This window comes from Macadamia integrifolia, chromosome 9, assembly GCF_013358625.1.
Source record: "Macadamia integrifolia cultivar HAES 741 chromosome 9, SCU_Mint_v3, whole genome shotgun sequence".
Classification (NCBI taxonomy): Eukaryota; Viridiplantae; Streptophyta; class Magnoliopsida; order Proteales; family Proteaceae; genus Macadamia; species Macadamia integrifolia.
In genome coordinates this window covers 30279653-30299548 of record NC_056565.1, presented here as the reverse complement: position 1 = coordinate 30299548, position 19896 = coordinate 30279653, and the positions used below count along the sequence as shown (strand labels likewise).

General features: G+C 42.3%; 1 protein-coding gene across 2 annotated transcripts in view; it reads left to right on the top strand.

Moving 5' to 3' along the window:
- The window catches only part of LOC122089063 (probable sugar phosphate/phosphate translocator At1g06470), a 93166-nt gene that overhangs the window by 40472 nt on the left and 32798 nt on the right, over positions 1–19896 (top strand). For both annotated transcript variants that reach the window (XM_042658497.1, XM_042658496.1), the window contains 5 exons: positions 12828–12895; positions 17791–17891; positions 18037–18049; positions 18352–18536; positions 18766–18852. In XM_042658497.1, coding sequence (XP_042514431.1) covers positions 12828–12895; positions 17791–17891; positions 18037–18049; positions 18352–18536; positions 18766–18852 — 454 coding nt within the window. The remainder of the gene's footprint in view (positions 1–12827; positions 12896–17790; positions 17892–18036; positions 18050–18351; positions 18537–18765; positions 18853–19896) is intronic.

Genomic DNA, 19896 nt, shown 5'->3' with positions numbered 1-19896 from the left:
CATTGGATTCCTACATGATCTACACATTCTAAGCTTAGGAAAGGTAAAGTTCTTTTTCCAAAACCAGGTAAAATTTTCAGAACGGTTCGACGGTTGCTGCCAAACAAAGGTGCAACTCTAAAACAATGCCATGTCCTAATATTTTTGCATTTTTATATTCTAAGCATGTTTATTAAACTTAAAATAAGTTAACACACCAGTTTCAGGTTAAAATATGGCCGTTTGACCACCAAAACAGTCAATTGAAACAATCAAACAAAATACATTTCGGCCGAAATTTCGCCGAAACGAAATGAAACTGGTGTTTTTGAACCCACCGAAACACCGAAACGAAACGAGATTTCAAACCTTGTTTCCAAGTACAATTCTTCTCAAGTGCCATCGTTTCCTTAGACATGGTTGCTTCCACTTGGGGTCTGACATAGCCTCAATAACAAATTTGGAGATGGAAACAGAAAAAAGAGCAGCAGCAAAAGCCACACCTGTCGGAGAGGGAGCATAATAGGAAACAAACTGGGTTATAGGATTAGTACATTTTTCCCTTTCGAGCAACAATAGGGAGGTCTAACTCAGAAGGAGGAGAAGAGATGTTATCTAAATGAGGAAGGTGAAGCTCAAGAAGTCGATTCAAAGAGGACTCTTGGAAGGTTTTCTTGGTCATTCTTTTGTACACAATAAGGTTCCTTCTCATAACATTGACCACCACTATCAACAAAATTTACAGTATCAACATCATCCACCTCTTTATGTTTCCCAATATTAATAGGAAAGGGAGTGATAGAGAAACAGAATGGCATCAATAGCTTTTTTAGTTTCACTTGTATTGTTCTCCCCCTGAAGAGGATGTTGATGAGAAGCAAAGAAATGCACAAATTCAGGGAAAGGTGACTTCTTTGGAGATAAATCTCCTGCGAAAAGAATGGTGATAACACTTGTAGCATTTGGTAGTGGAAGAATACCCAAGGAAGAGGTATTTGAGAGCATAGAAATTGAGTTTAGTGCGGGAGGATTTGTTAATATGCACATAACAAACACAACGAAACACCCTGGGAGGGAGAGAAAAAATAGATGACTGAGAAGAAAAGAGTGCAAAAAAACTTTAGGACCTAAGGATTTTGGTAGGCATGCGGTGGATAAGAAAAACAACAGAAAGAACAGCCTTAGACCAAAAAGTTTTAGGAACATGCATGCCAAATAGATGGCTTTTATCGACTTATAACAAATGACGATTTTCCCTTTCAACTCCCCATTCTGTTGGGGTGTATCAACACAAGCAAGCTAATGGATAATACCATTGTCAGTAAAAACGTCCTGAAGACCACCATACATGTACTCCACCCCTTTATCAGACCAGACAATTTTGATCCTGGTTTCAAACGGGGTTCAAACCATTTTGTAATATTTTTTGAAGGCATCATAAACATCACTCTTCTGTTTTATAAGAACGGTCCAAATACAATGAGAAAAAACCATCAACAAATGAAACAAAATAATGATCGCCTCCAAAGTAGGTAGTAGGAGAAGGTCCCCAAACTTCAATATGCACAATATAAAAGGGAACTGTAGATCTATTTTTTTTGGATGAATAAATAAATTCATTAACAAGAAGAGGAATATACACGGGAGAGAGAGAGGGGGGAGGGCCCAATAGCCTAAAGAAAAATGCAAACAATTAAACTAACAAGCCATGGTACAACACAACAAGAGGTCCGAATACAACAAGACTTGCCTAGGGAGGGGGCTGGTTGAAATGATAGTAGGCGTGAGACCCCAGGAGACAACAATGAGCTGTTCCTTGGGGTGTTTCGGACGATGTGGTGGCGAAGGGATCGCATCATTGAGGTGACATCAAAGAAGATGGCTTTCCAAATCATGTCGAAGGAGCGAATTGGCCATCCAAATATGGTAGATGGTGGCACAAAAAGCAAGCTTCCCTATAGTATCACAAATAGATGTATCGGCAAAGGTCATGTCAATCCATATCCATTCTCAAGCTAGGGGAGGATGGGTCTTCTGGAAGGCTAGCACTTAAGAAGCACTCTTTTCCAAATAGAATTGGAAAAGGGGTAGGAGAAGAATCGGTGGTTGACATCCTCATTTCCATTCCAACAAAAACAACAAGAAGGGGGGACAGGGATGTGACGGTAGATGAGGAAAGACTGTGTAGGCAGGCAGTTGGAGATTGCGTGCCTAGCTGTAAAGTTGTGGCGGGAAATGTGGCCTTTGAACCAAATGATGTTCCTCAAAGGGACAAAAGGCCCTTTGGATCGGATAAAGTCCCAAGTAGAGGCAGAGGTGAAGGATCCCAAGGCAAAGGGGATCCAGATTATCTTGTCCTCTCTTCCCCTATGACCCGGGGGGAGAGGAGGGAGAGAGGACCACAGATTAAGGAGGGGGGAGGGGAAGGGGGGACCAACCATTATCAGAGATGATAGAAGCAACAGTGGCAGATCTGCCAAGACCAGAGGAGTAGATGGACCTCGGGAAGATTAACAAGTGGAGGATACTTGACAGGTGCGAAGGGTCAAACCAAAGGGAGGTCAAAGTACCATTGCCAATGCAGGTGGGGATGGCTTTCAAAGCAGTACATCTCAATTCGAGGATCTTCCTCTAAACCAAGGAAGCATCCTTAGGAGAGGGAGCCGACCAGACAGAGTTAGTCTTGAGAAGGGTGGAGTAGTCCCAGGAGACCCATATGCTGTTGTGCTTCGAAGCAATCTTCTAAATGAGTTTGAGGATTCCCACAGAGTTAGTTTCTTTGATTTTTCTCAACCCAAGACCTCCCTAAAAAATGGGGAGACAGACCTTGGCCCAAGGGAGAGGGTGAAGGAATTTGGAAGAATCATTTCCTTTCCAAAGAAAAGAGCAAAAGAGCTTTTCCATAGCCAAGACAGAAGAAGCAGGAAGGGTGAAAACTCCAGACCAGAAGAGATAAAAGGGATTGGAGAACAAATCTGATCAAGGTGAGGTTGCTTGCATATGACAAAAGCATACCCTTCTAGAGCTGGAGCTTTTTCCTCAAAAGATCGAGCATGGGAGAACAATGATAGGCAGAAATCCTGGAGGAGATGAGGGGAAGACCTAAATATTTTAAAGGAAGAGAGCCAAGGGAGAAGCTCGTGAAGCCAAGAAGGAGAGCTCACATAGAGTCGGAGACACCAGAGAGGAAGAGTTTGGATTTGAGGAGTTGATGCGAAGACCCGAGTAGATCTCAAAAAGGTTGAGGGAGGACATAATGGTGGAGATGGAAAGGGAGTCGGCTTTACAAAAGATCATGAGATCATTAGCAAAAGCAAGGTGGGAGAGCATAATTGGTTTGAATTTGGGGAGAGGGGAGATGAGATGGAGATCAATATTAGATTGGATGGAGCGGGAGAGAACTTCAAGGGCCAGGGAGAAGAGGAAAGGGGAAAGGGGGCAACCTTGGCGAATGCCAACAGAGGAGAAGTATCCTACAGAGTTGCCATTGCAAGGACAAAGAAGCGAGTGGAAAAGATGTAAGAGTGAATCCAGTGGACGGAGATTGGGGGGATGGATATATGGATAAGGATGTTAGATAAGAAGTCACAGCGGATGGAGTCAAAAGCTTTGGCATCAACCATGAGCCTATTCCTTGACAAGGATAAGATGAACGTAGATCTATTACCATGGTAGGAACAAGACAAACGACAATGTTTAGCAAAAGTAGGTGGTTCACAGTAAATACACGAGAAGAAGGAAAAGATGTCAATAAGTGAGGTAACTGCTTCCTCATAACAACAAAAGAGAGTTGCCCTAAACGTTGATGCCAAAGCATCACAAAGTCTATAGAACTACTAACACTACGGTCACATGCATAGGACCGGTGTAGTAAAAAAAAAAAATAACTATGGTTCAAGGTGGTAAAGTTCGCTTTTCTCATGTCCAGTGCCAAGAATCCTCTTCATCACCAAATCTTGAAAAAGACAATGAGAAGGAAAAAAATGGTGATACACCATTTCAAGGATTTAGTTAAAGTGCTTACAGAAAAAACATTCAGGGTAAGGTTAGGAATATGAAAAATATAATTAAGTGAAATGGAAGAGGTAATGGGAAATGCTGCCTTTACCAGAAACAGAGGAGAGGGTACCATCAGCCACCTGAACCTTGTATCTACTAGAACAAAATGGAGTAGGAATAATAATAATGGTGGGACGTACTAGTCATGTGGTCAGTGGCATCAGAATCAATGATCCACGAGGGAGTTGTGGAAGGTGTAGTTGTGAAAACAAGCATAGCGGAAGCTGAGGCATCTTGTGGGATAGATGGGCTATTAAGTTGAGACATGAGCCGACGAAGCACTATTGTAGAGGAGGAGCTGGTATATGCCTGTGGGTGTCCCCTAGGATTAGTCTGTCATTATAGCATAGGGTATAGCCTCTTGTCTGTGGCCACCATGTGTACTAGTAGACCCACCACTTGTACTAGGAGGATGACCATGAGAACCTAGCACCTCTCTCAAGTGTGCCCAAATTTCCCACAGTGATTACACTATTAGAGTCTATCTCTGTCATCTTGATGGGATGATGCTTGGCCTCTGCCTTCCGCACCATTCTCTATGGATAGTGAAAGAAAGAGCAGATCGCTAAAGTGGAGGTGCAGGGTCGTGCCACCTTTCCTGGATTCCTCACTTCGTAGGTCACACCTCATTTAGGAATGGAAGAGGTGATCGGCCCAAAATCTGTATCCGGATTGGCTCTTAGTTTGAGCTCAACCTACCTAGTAAGATCAGAAGTCGCTCCTTTTCAAGGGTTCTGTAGACCTTGGCTTCATCTTTAGGGATGGACAACTGAAGGTCTTGATAATGATCATACTCCTCCTAGTGTTATAACAGTAGTATAGTAGTCAGAAATAGTTCTGTTCCTCTGTTTCATGGAGAGGACCTATTGCAGAAGCTGGTAGTCCTTAGCAGAGTTACCTACCCTATCATAGATCTTAGAGACAACATTCCAAATATCCTTAGCAGTTTCCATAATAAATATTTTGTCAATCTTAGGTTTCATTGAAAAAAAGGACAAGTCATAACTGTAGAATTCTTAATTTCCCATTTCTGGTAAGCTCGATCAGTGACAGCGGGATCCTTAAAGCCCTAATAATATACCCTAGCTTTCCTCTACTCCGCAGGGATTGCTTAATAGATTGTGATCAATCGAAATAGTTAGTACTATTCAACTTCACAAGGGAAATCTAGGTGTTTGGATTATCAAAGACAATTGAACTGGGGTTGGTACTACTCGACCCACACAATTAAGCTTCCATAGGTTTAGTGAGATAGACAAAGAAAAAATTCCAGCAAGCTAGTAAATCATGAAACCTTGAGAGAAAAACAATTAAACCCACTTTTAACTGAGGAGCTTCATCCCAATAGCATAGACAAGCATCATATGCTATAACACATCCATAAAAAAAAACCATTAACCACACTACCAGCCATTCTAGACCAAACAAACCAAAAACAAAGAAGCTGGCGATACTTGGCCGTAAGGAGATATTGGAGTTGTGTTCCAAGACCACACCAAATCACAAATCGAGGTTTAGGGTGGGTCAAAGAGGACCCTTGGGCAATTCTTTCAATCCCAACCCATCCCTAACAAAGCCTTGAGGAGAGAGATCAAAGGGTTGACTCTAGGCGGTAAAGCTAGGAAATGGTGCTCTTCTCGGTTTGGACTTCAAAGAGTCCTTGTAGTCCTTCAAGCTCCTTCAAAGTGTCTTCAACTTTCTTTTAGAGCTCCATTAGGTCGTTTTGTTTTATCTTTTTGTATGGTATAGGCTTTACTGGACCCCTTTGCTTTCTAGGGTTCCAAGAGGGACTGAGAGAATGAGAAAGAGAAGCCTTAGTCAACTCTAAAACCCCTTTAGGCTCTTATACCAAGTTGGAAGTAAGAAAGATTAGGGTTAGAGATGCAAAAGAAAGAGAGGAGAGAGAAGCAAGAGGAAAGAGAGAGGGAAATCGTAGGAGAGCAATGAGCTCTTCCCTCCTATATTAGGTTCAAATCTGTTGGAATATGTACTTAAGGGTGTTGCAGGGGCATTCTTGGGCTTTCCTCCTAACTGACTCTAATTAATGAGAGTTGGCTAGAGGTGGTGGCAAACTTGTAATTTTGCTTCCGTTATTTTGTGCACTACTATTATAAATTAAGGCTTGACTAATCTCTCTGGTCATTTAAGCATTCTACCCTAGTTTTGCTGTTAACAAAACCAAATAGGGAAATTACATAGTTCTCCTTAAGGAGGTAAAAGAAAAAAGAGAGAAAATACTACTTAGGATAACATAACAGAAAACAGTCTTAGAAACTTGAAGCCAAACAAGCTCCTCCTCTATGACCTAACCCTCCCCCTCCATGTCCGATATCCCTTTAATGGCCTCCACCACTGGCGTTCCTCCCTCCTTTGGCCTTCCCACCCTTCCTTCTCCTCCTATACCATGGTCCTCTGTTGTCAAATCCTCTGCCCCCTCTCTTCCCTCCTCCCCCTCCTTCTAAAGCCAGTCACTCAATGTTTTTTGTCCCTCCTTCCACCTTCTATGACAAAGAGGTAGGCTTCTGTCCATTGGGCCTGCTTGAGGTTGAAATCCACAAGTGGCGGCATTGCCTAGTGGGTCATTTCCTGGGTGCTAGACCCCCCTTTCACATTGTGAAGTCTTCTCTCTCTAAGCAGTGGAGATTCCACGGTACTCTCTCCACCTTCCTCCTGGGTAATGGTTTTTTTATCTTTAACTTCTCTGAGGAATCTAATAAACTCATTGCTATTGAAGGTGGTCCTTGGCAAGTGGAAAAAAACCCCATTTTCTTTTGCCGTTTGGATCAATATACCACCCTTACAAAAGTTGACCTCAAGAAAATCCCTATTAGGCTCTCTCTTCCTAATCTCCCTATCCACTTTTGGTGCCTTCAGGGACTCAGCATCATTGGCTCTCTCATAAGGGGATCCCTTTTCTTTGATCATCGTACAAAGCTCATAGACAAGCTGTCTTTTGCCAGAATTTACGTTGAAGTCTCTGCAGACAACAAGCTTCTCTCTGAAGTTGCCATCATGGACGATTCAGTATTCTCCTTTGTCCAAACCGTGATGCACAAGTGGATTCCCCCTCAGTGCAGGATTTGTAAGATGTTCGGGCACACCCCAAAGAACCGTGTTGTTCTCTAAACCGTGGCCAAAGATGTTTCTCTCGAAACTCCGCCTGAAGACACCATCGTGCATTCCCTAATAGTCGAAGACACTACAGTCCCCTCTTCCCCCACTTATCACCAACGTTGAAGAAGAAGAAGCCGTATTGCCAATCACCGTGAGGGCATCAGACCCCAATTGACCGATCCTTGTGATCACTAGACTTTGTCCTAGAGTCTCAACCGATTCTCCATCCTGTCCACATTAGACTCTAACGATGATGCCGAAGAGCCTTTGAGTCCCTTGTGCTTGATCTCCTTCTCGATCGCCTTGCCGAAAGTCCCTGCCCTCTTACGTCTATGTTTGCCGCCCCCTTTTGCTTGCCTGATACTGTTAGCTTGCCTCTTGGTCACGCCCCCATCTCTAAGCCTTCCCTTCTTTGCCCCTCTTTGTACTCTGCTGGTCCATCTGTGGACCCCTCTTTACTCTCTCTCCCGTTCTACAAACTTTGCCTTTGCCAATTCCGATCAGCCCCCTCTATCTTCATATCCAAACGCCCCTCCTCCTGTCACCTCATCTTTTTCCTACTCGATTCTCCGATTTGCTATGCCAACCCGCCTACCTCTTCCAACCTATACCCGCCACTCAAACCTACCCACTCTTATCACCCACGTAGGCCTTCTTCCTTGCCCGAATGCCCTGCCTCTCCCGTCTTTCCCCCTCTCTGCTATCTCTTAGCCTTCTCCTACCTCCACCACCTTTGACACCTCCACCTCATCGCTTCCCTCCTCCCTATTGAACCCTCTCTTCCCACATTTCCCCACCATTCGCCCACTGTTTTCGACTCGGTCCCTAAGACCCCGCCTCATTTTCTCACCTTGGCCACCTACAACTTGGCTCCTGCCACTGTTGGCCTTGTTGGTCTTCCAACCTCTTGCGACCCTTTTGCCTTGTTGCACTCTACCGCCCCTTAGGCCCTGCTCCCATCTTGCACCCTATTGCTTCTTTGCTAGACCCCCCTTACCTTGGAAGGTACGACTCGAACACCCTGGTCTGCTCAGGCCTTCTTTGAGCACCTAGCCACCACTACCTTGAATGGTTTTGCTAGCCTTCTAACTACCTTTGACCCTCTTCCTCAGGTGCACCCTGTAACCCCCTGGGCTCTGCTCCGGTATTGCTCTTTGTAGGCATCTAGTATGATCCCCTTACCTTGGAAGGTACGTCATGTACTCTCTGGTCAGTACAGACCCCTTCTGTGCGCCCTGAAGCTGGTGCCCTATTAGAGCCTGTCTCCACCATTGATGGCTCCTGCCACCCTTGTCACTCGACCTTGGAAGGTGGCTAACCTCCTTCCTAGCTAGACCTACTCCCCAAGATTGGTCACTCGAGGAAGACACCCCTTGAAGTTGCTGTATCTACCCACAATAGGGCGAAGTCTTCCCGCACCAGATCCATCTCTCCTAAAGGTGCCAATTCCACTTCTATTCTTGCTGCCTCCTCCCCTCTCAAAGAATATCACCGAAGATCCAAGTCTAACCCAATCCTGCACCTCTCCAAGGTTTCCCCTGCTCTCTTGAGCATTTGTTGCCCCCCTCGACTTCCCAATGATCCCTTGGACCATCTCGAATGTGCAAGGCTTAAATTCCTCGTCCAAGCTTGCCTCTATTCGAGCGTGCATAAAAAACTCCCATTCCTCCCTTTGCTGCCTCACTGAAACCTGAGTCCTCGAGCCTAACGCCTCCCATATTGCTGCCATTATTGCCCCTTCCTGGTCCTTCCTTTCCAATTTTAGTCATTCCCCTAATTGTTGCATTTGGATCCTCTGAAACCCTCTGCTCCTCCTTGTTTCTATCTCCTTTTTCTCCCTACAGGCCATCCACCTCTTAGTTTCCTCCCCTGCTAGCTCTCGCTCCTGCCTTTTTGTCATTTGTACCCTTAACCGGGCCCATGATAGAACTTCCCTTTAGTCTGATCTTCGTTTGTTTGCCTCCTTTTCTGGCTCCTTTCCTTGGAGCCTTGTAGGAGATTTCAATGCCACTCGATTCTCCCATGAAAAGCTTGGTGGAGGCTCGATAGACGTTCCGTCTGTCGATTCCTTTAATGATTGCATTGATGACATTGGGATGAACGACCTTAGATGGTCTGGGTCCAAATTCACCTGGACGAAGCGACGATTGGGTCAGGCCCATATTGCCTGCAAGCTTTATGGGGTCCTCGTCAGTGAGGCTTGGATCCACTCCTCTTCCTCTCAAACTAGTTTCGATCTCCTTGACATCTCTGATCACTCCCCCATCTCCCTCTTTGCTCTTCCCATCATTTCTTTCAGCCACAAGCCCTTTAAATTCTTTGACATGTGGCCCCTCCACCAAGACTTCACCTTTATTCTCCTATCTGCCTTGAACCTCCTTGTCCCTGTGTCCCTCCTTCCCTTTCTTGCCTTTGCCAGGAAGCTTCAAAATGTCAAATCCGCTTTGAAGAGCTGGGATGCTCTCACCTTTGGTAATATTTCTTCCAACGTCTCCTCCTGTAAGGATAAGCTCAATCTCATTTAGTCCAGGCTTCAACTCGATCCTCTTAATTCCTCCCTTGCAGATGAAGAGAAATCTCTTTCCGTTGACCTCTCCTCCCTCCTTGCTTTAAAGGAAAGTTTCCATTGTGAAAACTCTAGAATCAAGTGGCTCGAGCTAGGGGACTCCAATTCTATCTTCATTCACAATTCCCTCAAAGCCCGTACCAATCTTAACTCCATCTCGAAGCTTATTTCCTCCTGTTGGAACCCGTCCTCCAGCCGGAGGAGATCAAATCGGAAGCTGCTTCTTACTTCTCAAACCTCCTCCACCCCTCCCCCCTCCCCCCTCTCCTCATCTTCCCCCTCCCCCAACCTCATTAACAAATTCATTCCCTCCCCACCTCCTTCCCTCTCTCACTGCCATTCCCTCTGATGGTGAGATCCTTGCGGCTGTCCTCTCCTATATCCAATAATGCCCCTAGGCCTGATGGTTTCAGTATGGAATTTTTCTCGTCCTGTTGGCATATCATCATAAATGATCTTATCCAAGCCATGGAGTTTCTTCCTCTCCCCTTCCCAAATAAAATGTGTCAACCATACCTTCCTCTGTCTCATCCCCGAAAAAGATGGAGTGGTCTCTATTACAGAATTTAGGCCGATTTCCCTTTGTAACCTCCTGTATAAATTCATTGCCAAAATCCTTGCTACCAGATTCAACTTGTCATAGATTCCCTGGTTAGCCTGAACCAATCTGCCTTCATGCTAGGAGAAGCATTGTGGACAATATTGCCCCTGTCATGAAGTTGTCAGAGGATTTTATCATCAGTCCCACTCCTTTACTGCTCTCCTCGAGATTGACATCCATACGGCTTTTGATTCTATCCGTTGGGATTTCATTTCCAAAGTTTTGCGCCAGATGTCCTTCCCTCCTTCCTTTATCCATTGGATTGACTCCTATATCTCCTCCCTCTCCTTCTCTGTCTTAGTCAATGGCAACCCCGCTGGCTACTTCCCTGCTTCAGTTGGCATTCGTCAAGGTTTCCCTCTCCCCTCTCCTTTTCTCCCTTGCCCTTGAGGTCCTTTCTCGCTCCATTTATTCTTCCACTAACCAACACCTTATTTCACCTATTCCCAAGTGCAAGTCCCTCATGCTCACCCACCTCACTTTTGCGGATGACTTCATGATTTTTTCTAAGGCTGATCATACCTCCATTTCCTCTATTATGTCTTCTGTCCTTCTCTTTGAGTCTCTGTCAGGCCTCTGTATTAACCTCCTCAAATCAAATCTCTTTCTTTCGGGCGTCCCTGCCTCTTCTCAAGCCAGGATCCTTGACCTTACTGGCTTCTCCCTTGGTTCCCTTCCTATCAAATACCTCGGCCTGCCCCTTTTCTCCTCTCGGCTTTTCACCCAACACTGTTTCCCCATCCTTGACTAGATGAGAAAACGGCTCCAGCTTTGGAAGGGCAAAAGCTCCTCTTTTATGATGGTCGTCTGGTCCTTATCAAATCGGTGCTCCAATCCATGTACCTCTACTGGTCCGGCATCTTTTCCCTTCCTTTGGCTACCTCCAAATCTATTGATTCTCTTCTAGCTTCTTCCTCTAAAAAGGTGCCGACTCCTCCAAATTTCTCCACCCTCTTAGTTGGGATCATGTTTGTCTCCCCAAAGCGAAAGGAGGTCGTGATCTGCGCAAGATCAAAGATATTAACTTCGTCGGCATACTCAAGCTTATTTGGTAAATTGCCTCCAAGCATCGCAGCATCTGGGTTGATTGGGTCTACTCCTACCTCCTCAAAAAGAATTCCTTTTGGACTGCCCCCCTCTCCCCTAGATGCCTCCTCGATTTGGCGTTCTATCCTTGTCTCCAGATCGGCTACCATCCTTGCCATCTCCTGCTCCATTGGCAATGGCCTCTCTAGTTCCCTCTGGCTGAACCCCTGACAACCCTCTGGCATCCTCCTCTCCTTGATCCTCCCAGGACCATCTACTCCTCCAACCTCCCTAGATATGCTCCTGTGGCCTCCATTTTCTCCGCTAGAGAATGGTCTCCCCCCGCTTCCCCTCCCCCCTTGCGGACCTCTGGTCTTCCCTCCCCCCAATTCCTGTTGGCCACCGTGGAAGAGGAGACAAGACCATTTGGATGCCTTCAGCTATTGGCCTATTCTCTTCTGCCTCTGCTTGGAATCACATTCGCACTCTAGGTACCCTTGTTACCTGGTGCAACAATATCTGGTTCAAAGGTCACATTTCCTGCCACAGTTTCACTGCCTAGTGAGCTCTATCCAACTACCTCCCCACGCTGTCTTTCCTCATCTACTGCCATATTCTAGTCTCCCTCTCCTGTTGTCTCTGCTGGAATGGCATGAAAGATACCAATCACCTCCTTTTCTCCTGTCCCTTCTCCCTTTCGGTTTGGAAGAGGGCATTTGCATCCATCTGGCCCTCTCGTAGATGTATCCTTCCCTTGAGTAGAGAATGTATCTGGGTTGACATGACATTTTGAGGTTCCTGCATTTGCAATCGGAAAGCTTGCCTTTTGCACCACCATTTCTCACCTCTAGATGGAGCCAAATCTTTGAAGATGGGTTCCCAAATCTTGATTGACAAGATTTGGAACGACATCTTCTTTGATATCTCTTCCAAGATGGGCTGCCTTCGTCGGCGTTCTGTCCCTGATACCCCGAGGAACAGGTTCATTGTCTCTTGGGGCCTTCCTGTGTCCATCTTATCCCTTCTATGTGATCCCCTAGTGCTGTTCTTCCCCCCTATGCTGAATTGGGATTTTATTTGCCCCCTTTTGTCTGGATCCTGATTTTCGTGGATGCCTTGGTCCCCCCCTTTTTCTCCCCCCCTGTATATTCTTCTCCTGCTTGGTAATGAATTATTTATTCATAATATATATATATATATGGAAAACTCTAGATTCAATATATTCCCCTTCACTAATTGCAATCTTGTTCTGCTGGTCCAATGATGAAATGTCATAATAAATGATAGTAATCTTTATGATTTATAAACAATTGAAACTATATTTTAAAAGACATTGAGGAGTGTGGGGGTTTGGCAGCTTAAAAGATTCATCAATTTTTTTGCCATTAAGATACTTTCAAGTTATGGTGCTGGTCATGCCCCCCCCCTTTTATCCATTAATATAGCTTCACGTTTTATAAAAAATGCAATTATATTTTGTAGGCTGGAGACTCCAAGCATCAAACTTTTTGGCATCATGTTACTCATCTCTTTTGGAATTCTATTGACAGGTTTTTTTTTTCTCCTTCACTGCGTTCATTTATTCCTTCTTGGTTATTTCTCACTTTAATTTGCTATTCAAAAAATGCCTCTTTTTTGGTTTTGAAGCTATCATAATTCTTGATATATGTTATTAAAATCAAAGTCTTATAAGTGACCCTTCTTTTTTTGTCATCTCTGCTTACTTTTTGGCTCTCTTTCGCTTTATTACTTGGTGCAATAAATATTATCTGGAAGGTGCATGGTTCTTGATATAACTCCCGTGCGTGCCAATAACTTATGAGGTTTAACAAGGTTGTTGTATATGACACTTAATTCGTATTGTAGTTATGTACCATCCCTTTTCTTTTTAATTTTTTTTTTATGGGGGGGTTATATTAAGTTAAAGAACATTATAATCTAATCTTACTGTTTTTCTTTTAGTATTGTAACTATTGTTTTTACTTATCAATGATCTTCAACAACTCAGCCTTATGCCAACTAAACGGGGTCGACATCAATGATCTTCAAATGCTGGCTAAATGCCTTGTAAAAATTAAAATTAAAACCGGTTATATAATAAAGGGTTTCTCTGATTGATTCCTCTTAAGGGATGAAAATAAAATTGTAACCTTACTTCTTTCTGACCCCCCTTAACTCATAAAACTCACTCATATGAGGTTTAAATTTTGTAATTATACTTTTAATAACCCAAATGCTATCTAAGTGCATTGAAATGTGGAATGATGGGCGACTCAACCATCACACATTCACATATGGGTCTCACATCCCATGATATGGGCCCTTTTACTGTTACCCCACTCTAAATGATTTTCAGCTTCAATTTTCATTTCACAAGCGTTTGCTTTGGATTTACCAAATGATACAATTTTCCCTCAAAAAAATTCTGAACACTGTAGTAAGAAGTTGGCCAAATAAAAGATGTTATAAACATTTGATACCTGCAAAAAATCCGGCAATAAAATATTTATTTATATATAAAATTAGAATATCTTGAAAATGTAGAATCATCCTAAGTCGTGCATTCTGCACGTGGCAAGCTTTTCTAAGGAAGCTTTACACTATAAATCTGTAGTTCTACTTGTCTACCTAAGCTGTATAAATGTTTTAATATATAAATAGGTAAAAACTCATTTGAGCTGTCCACTATGATAACCTTATAAAAGTATCACTCATTCTGCCACATGGAATGATGATGTTGCAATTATGACTGTTGGATAGACAATACATTGTTTGGATTAGCCACATGTGGAATTTCTGAGTCTTATTCATTTGAATACCCTCTTGTGTATTGGGCATGCATCCCCATCCATGCCTATGGGACTCTAACCCATGGTTTAACGTATCAGTGCATATATACTGTATCGCCCGATCGTATCAGTGTCGGTCGACACCGATACAATACCCACAGATACAATACATATATTTTAAAAATTTCTATGTATCGAAGGGTATACAATGCACTCCGATACTCTCGATACGTACAATTGAGCCCCAAAAAATTGAATTACATGCATATTGATTTGTATCGAACCGTATTGAACCAATACGCAACCGATAACACAACCGATACTCATCGATACTCACCGAAAATTACCGATACGTATCTACAGAATCCATTGCACTTTTGAAACAGAGCTTGTTCTTCTCGCTGGCAATACTTAAGTTTCCAAAATTTAAAGCACAAACTACACTTTTACCCAACAAATTTGACAACCTTAATTTACCATTCTTTCATATCCTCCTTGTCCTGAATTATGGCATCCTCATGTTAATCATCTCCTGCGGTTTACATCTACAGAGGCCTTGTAGCCAAATAATTGTCTTGCGTTTGATTTCTCCATTCCATTCAATTCTTAATTTCTGTAAAAATCATCACGACAGCTAGGGTCATCATTTCTATTTAATGTTGTTTGCCCTTGCGACAAACCAAGTGTGTTGATCCTTCCACAAAATTGAACGTTGTATCTCAGGTCATGATTCCTCAAGCTATTGCCATCCCTTTTGTAGTGTTCTAGTAGCTTTTTTTATAAGAAGCTGGATGGTAAGATTAAACAATTAAGTTTGTTTTACTTATTCTTCTGCTATGTTTGAGGTAGATTAAGGTAAAATAAACTAAAACATTGCATCAATCATGAATTATTGCATCAATTTGTTCATAGAGTTCAAAATTTCTTAGAAAGTCCACAATATACATACCATTACTACATGTAAGAAACCTCATCCTACACTTGTTTCTTAGTATGGCGTTCTCTATAGTGTTTTTGCATGATACATGTTATATATAGCTTTTTTTACTATTTTTTTTAGGTAAAAGTCTATAAAAATGTGTTTCCTGTCCATTTATGTCTGTATCTTTAGTGTATCTCCAATACGATATGATACCCTCTGATATGTACCTTAAATTTAGCAGACCAATATGGCTACCGATACCGATACTTTAATCCTTGCATTTAACCTCTGCTGCGCACTCTCTCGTAGTCCTGAATTTTCGAACCTTTATTTTTCCATTAGGAAAACTCTGTTTTGGATGATTTTACATGTGAGTAGGGACCTTGGGGTTCTATCTGTCCACAACATTAGGGCCCCATTGGATCTGCCACATGGCAGATATTTGGGCTGCCTTGATTACCTTATCAAGCGAACTTATCTAAAACGGTTTTTCCATATAAATATTACCAAACTAAAAGGATAATCAACTTTCTAGAAAAGGTTTCATGATTCATAAATACTTTCTCTTGTCTTACCGGTATCTCAAGAGGATTTTTATGATCCTACACCAGTGGATAACTCGTCTCTTGTATCTTAGAAAAACAACCTTGGTAGTTCACGTGGCACTGGCAGGGGGAATGGTAAGGGCAAACTACTGATAGTTCCAACTCTTTAGATGGTTCAAGAACAATAAGAGCATCCCACCACTATGGCAAACCAGGACATATCCAATGTTTTTGTTGGAACTTATTGGAAAACCTTCTCAAAAGCAGTTATCCGGGCTAATGCATTCCTTCCTCCCATGTCCAACATCTCCCTGACGGCTCATGCCGTCTATCCTCCTTCTCCACTTGAGCCCTTTTCAGTTACCTCTTCCCCTCTTCCTTCTTCGGCTCTTACTGAGCTGAAATCCTAGTCCTCTATTGTCTATACTCCCCCCTCAACCTTCCTTTCCCTCCTCCCCCCTTCCCCTCTCTTCCCTTAGCTGATCATCACCTGTTTTTCGTCCCTCCTTCCTCCTACCTTGGCAATCCTGTGGGCCTTTGTGTCCGATAGGGCTGCTCGAGGCTGAAGGTCTCAAATGGCGTAACTGTGTTGTGTGAAACTTCCTTGGTGGTCCACCTCCCTTTCCACATAGTGAAGGCCTCCTTATCTAAGCAATGGCGAATTCGTGGCACTCTTTCTACATTCCTCCTCGACAATGACCTATTTATTTTCAACTTCTTTGATGAGGTTGACAAGATCATTGCTCTCGAAGCTGGTCCCTTGCAAGTTGGGAGGAAGCCATCTTCCTCAGACATTGGGACAAATATACTTCTCTGGCCAAAGTGGATTTTCAGCGCTTCCCCTTATGGTGTGCCCTTCCAAATATGCCTTTGCATTTTTGGTGTCCTCAGAGTCTCAGCATTGTTGGATCCCTCATCGACAAACCTCTGTTCTTTAATCAACAAAAGAAAAACCATGGACCATCTTACCTTTGCAAGGATCTGCGTGGAAGTTGCCTCTGTGAACCCCCTCCGCTCTGTATCCATCATGAATGATGAGGGATTTTCCTTCGTGCAATCGGTGGTGTATGAATGGATTCCACCTCTGTGCCCCTCCTGTAAGATTTTTGGACATTCGCACAAGAATTTCCCCAAAGGGAAGACTATCCCATTGCCAGCCGACAATAAGACCCCCTCTTCACACATCCTTGATGTCATCGGCACTATGGAAGGCCAAATTGGTGCAGGAAACCCTCTGAATGCTGCACCTCTGCCTATTCCTCGAACCCACGATTTTGCTGTGCACTCTTTTGTTTAGATTATCTACTATGCCTATGAGGTTTTTATCAAGGTTTATGTGATTTCAGAATCTGGAACCTCCTAAAGCCTGAATTGTATACTATGGTATGTGCTTAGAGGAATGTGAACGATGCACTAACTATATTATTCGTCAGAGGAGAAATTTCATGCATCCTTTTTGCTGTCATACTTACATATTTTAACAGCCTTTTTTTTCTTTATATTTATAATTTTGTTTCATAATTATATTATATGCTATGATGAAGATGAATTTAGTTAGTGTATTCACTTTATTGATTTGTCTTTCTGATGAATATTTTACATTGGTATGAATCTTTAATCTCTCTCTCTCTCTCTCTCTCTCTATATATATATATATAGAATTATATAATTTTTAATATGCTATTTGTGGTTACATAAAAAAAACAATACTATTTATTTGGTAAGGCAACGCCTTATGCCCGCCCTATTGCCAAAAGCACTTCGGAAGACCCTCAAACACCTCGGTCACCTTTCCACCTTAATAACTATGATATGCACTATTCCTTATGCTGCCACTTGCTACCGACCCCTGTAAAACCCTGTAATGGCCTGACATACACTGCTACTTTTGTCCACTCACCTCCCTGTTTTTGTTTGCTCCCTTGTAGCAGTCTTGAAGTTGTTGCACGTTACCAGATTAGATAGATAATATTTCCACCCCTCCCCCCTGAACCACATATTACCGATTCAATTGTTCTACATTTTCTGTTCCAAGTTTATTTTTATTTGCATGCTGATTTGATAGATTTAACTCTTTCCTCATTGTTGCTGATTTATTCTGAAAGCATACTTGATTGCTTTTCAAGCATTCCTGATACTTCATTGCCTTCTTGTTGATGTGGCCTCACTGACCCAAATTTATTTTGCAGTTGCAAGGGAGACAGAATTTGAGCTTTGGGGCTTCATTTTTGTCATGCTTGCTGCTGTTATGTCTGGCTTTCGTTGGTGCATGACTCAAATTCTCTTGCAGGTATGAATTTTCTGGCTCTCTCATTCTCTCTCTCTAATCCAAATATCGTTGTCAGATTATCTTTTTTTCTCAATTTCATGTTTTGGTATGGAACCTGACATTTCATTGTGTCTGTGCGCACTACCAATTGAAATTCGGGATGAAGAGAGAGGCCTATGGTAAGCAGTAGACTCTGCATCCTTTAGTGTCAGTTGTAGATGTTCAATGACTCTTGAAAGGAAAGTGCTGGGTGATGCATGTCGTGCCTATTGGGTTCACCACAGTGAATGCATGTCTCTGGAAATCTTGTTTTCACAATGTGTATAACTCAGACTGGACCTTTTATTGTCAAAGGATAATATGAATTTTCTCTTCTATTTTTTATATTTTTTAATTTTTTATATTAATTATAAATGTAGATTTTAGAGTGTAATTTCAACAGAAAAAAAATCCATAAAATGCTTCTATTTGGGTATTTCAGGTTTAAAGGATCCCCTTACGCTGATGAGCTATGTGACTCCAGTTATGGCTGTATCAACTGCTCTACTCTCTCTTGTAATGGATCCTTGGGATGAGTTCAAAAAGAACAATTACTTCAATAGTTCATGGCATGTTCTTCGAAGCACCTTGCTAATGATTTTTGGAGGAACCCTTGCCTTTTTTATGGTAATAAATTGGTGTTGGTCTTTTTTTTCCGCCTATTTTTAGTGACTGAATGTCAACCACAATGATTTGGATAAATATAGTTTACAGTTTTGGAGTTTCTGAAGACTATTTAATGGGTTATATCATTATTGAATACTGTTTTCGGAATTTCTACGTTCAGTATGATACTGTTCCATCATCTTTAAAGTCTCTCTTAAGTTCTTTGCTCTAAGTTCCTTGTCTTTTGCAGGTTTTGACAGAATATATACTTGTCTCAGTAACCAGTGCAGTGACTGTAAACATTGCAGGGGTTGTTAAAGAGGCAGTTACTATTTTGGTATGGCTTGTCTTTTGGTTACTTCAATGTTTTTTGGTTTTCTACAATATGCTGGCAGTTTTATTAACTGATCAGAGCTTTTGGACTGACTTTGCTGGCACAGTGATGTACGCTTGATGTCTCACTTCGTTAATGTTGGATGGGGTAATGATTTGTGTCTGATATGACACCAGCTCTCTATATTTATAATATTGGAGAAGAAGTTTTAGAATATTACAAGGACCATTAAACCCCTTTAAGGACCTAAGGACCTATTTGGAAGCTAACAACTTTCTTAAAACCCATTTGTTAGAAAAGCTCAGCCAGAAACTATGAAGAAGAAGAAGAAGCAGAAGCAAAGAGAGAAGAGAAGAGAAGAGAAGAGAAGAGATCAAGAGAAAAGTAAAAGATAACTCTGATACTGAGAGAAAACCTGATCGTTCATAAACCCCTCACCCATTGTCCAATTAATATAGATCAGAAATGTAGCAAATAAATAAAACTTGCATAACCAAGTCAAAGAAGGAGGCTACCTAACATAAAGGGCCCGTTTGATAACGTTTCAAGAAACGCGTTTCTGCCGTTTCTGTATCCAGAAACAGCAGAAACGGAGTAAAAAGCGTTTGATAAAGCTGTTCCGTTTCACTTATTTTCAGAAATAGAAATAGAAATTTTTACTTATTTATGATTCAAGAGACGACCCAGGCGAAACAAGTTCAACTTGTTTCGCCGTTTCTAGAAACGACTTGTGGCCATTCTTTCATTGGTTACTATCGACTTCTAAAAACATGATTTATCAAATACCTTCAATTCCGTTTCTGTTTCTAGAAACGAAAATTTATGTTTCTGCCGTTTCTTGAAACAGAAACAGCAGAAACGTTATCAAACGGGCCCAAAGACTTCCACATAAGGATGCTTCCTAACATGAAGATTTTTATAACTATAACTCCACCTACTAAGGAATTTTACACCCTAGCCACATATTGTGGACTTTACCACTTAAATCATACCTACCATGGACTTTTACAACCATGACTTATATCTTAACACCATTATTACAACACT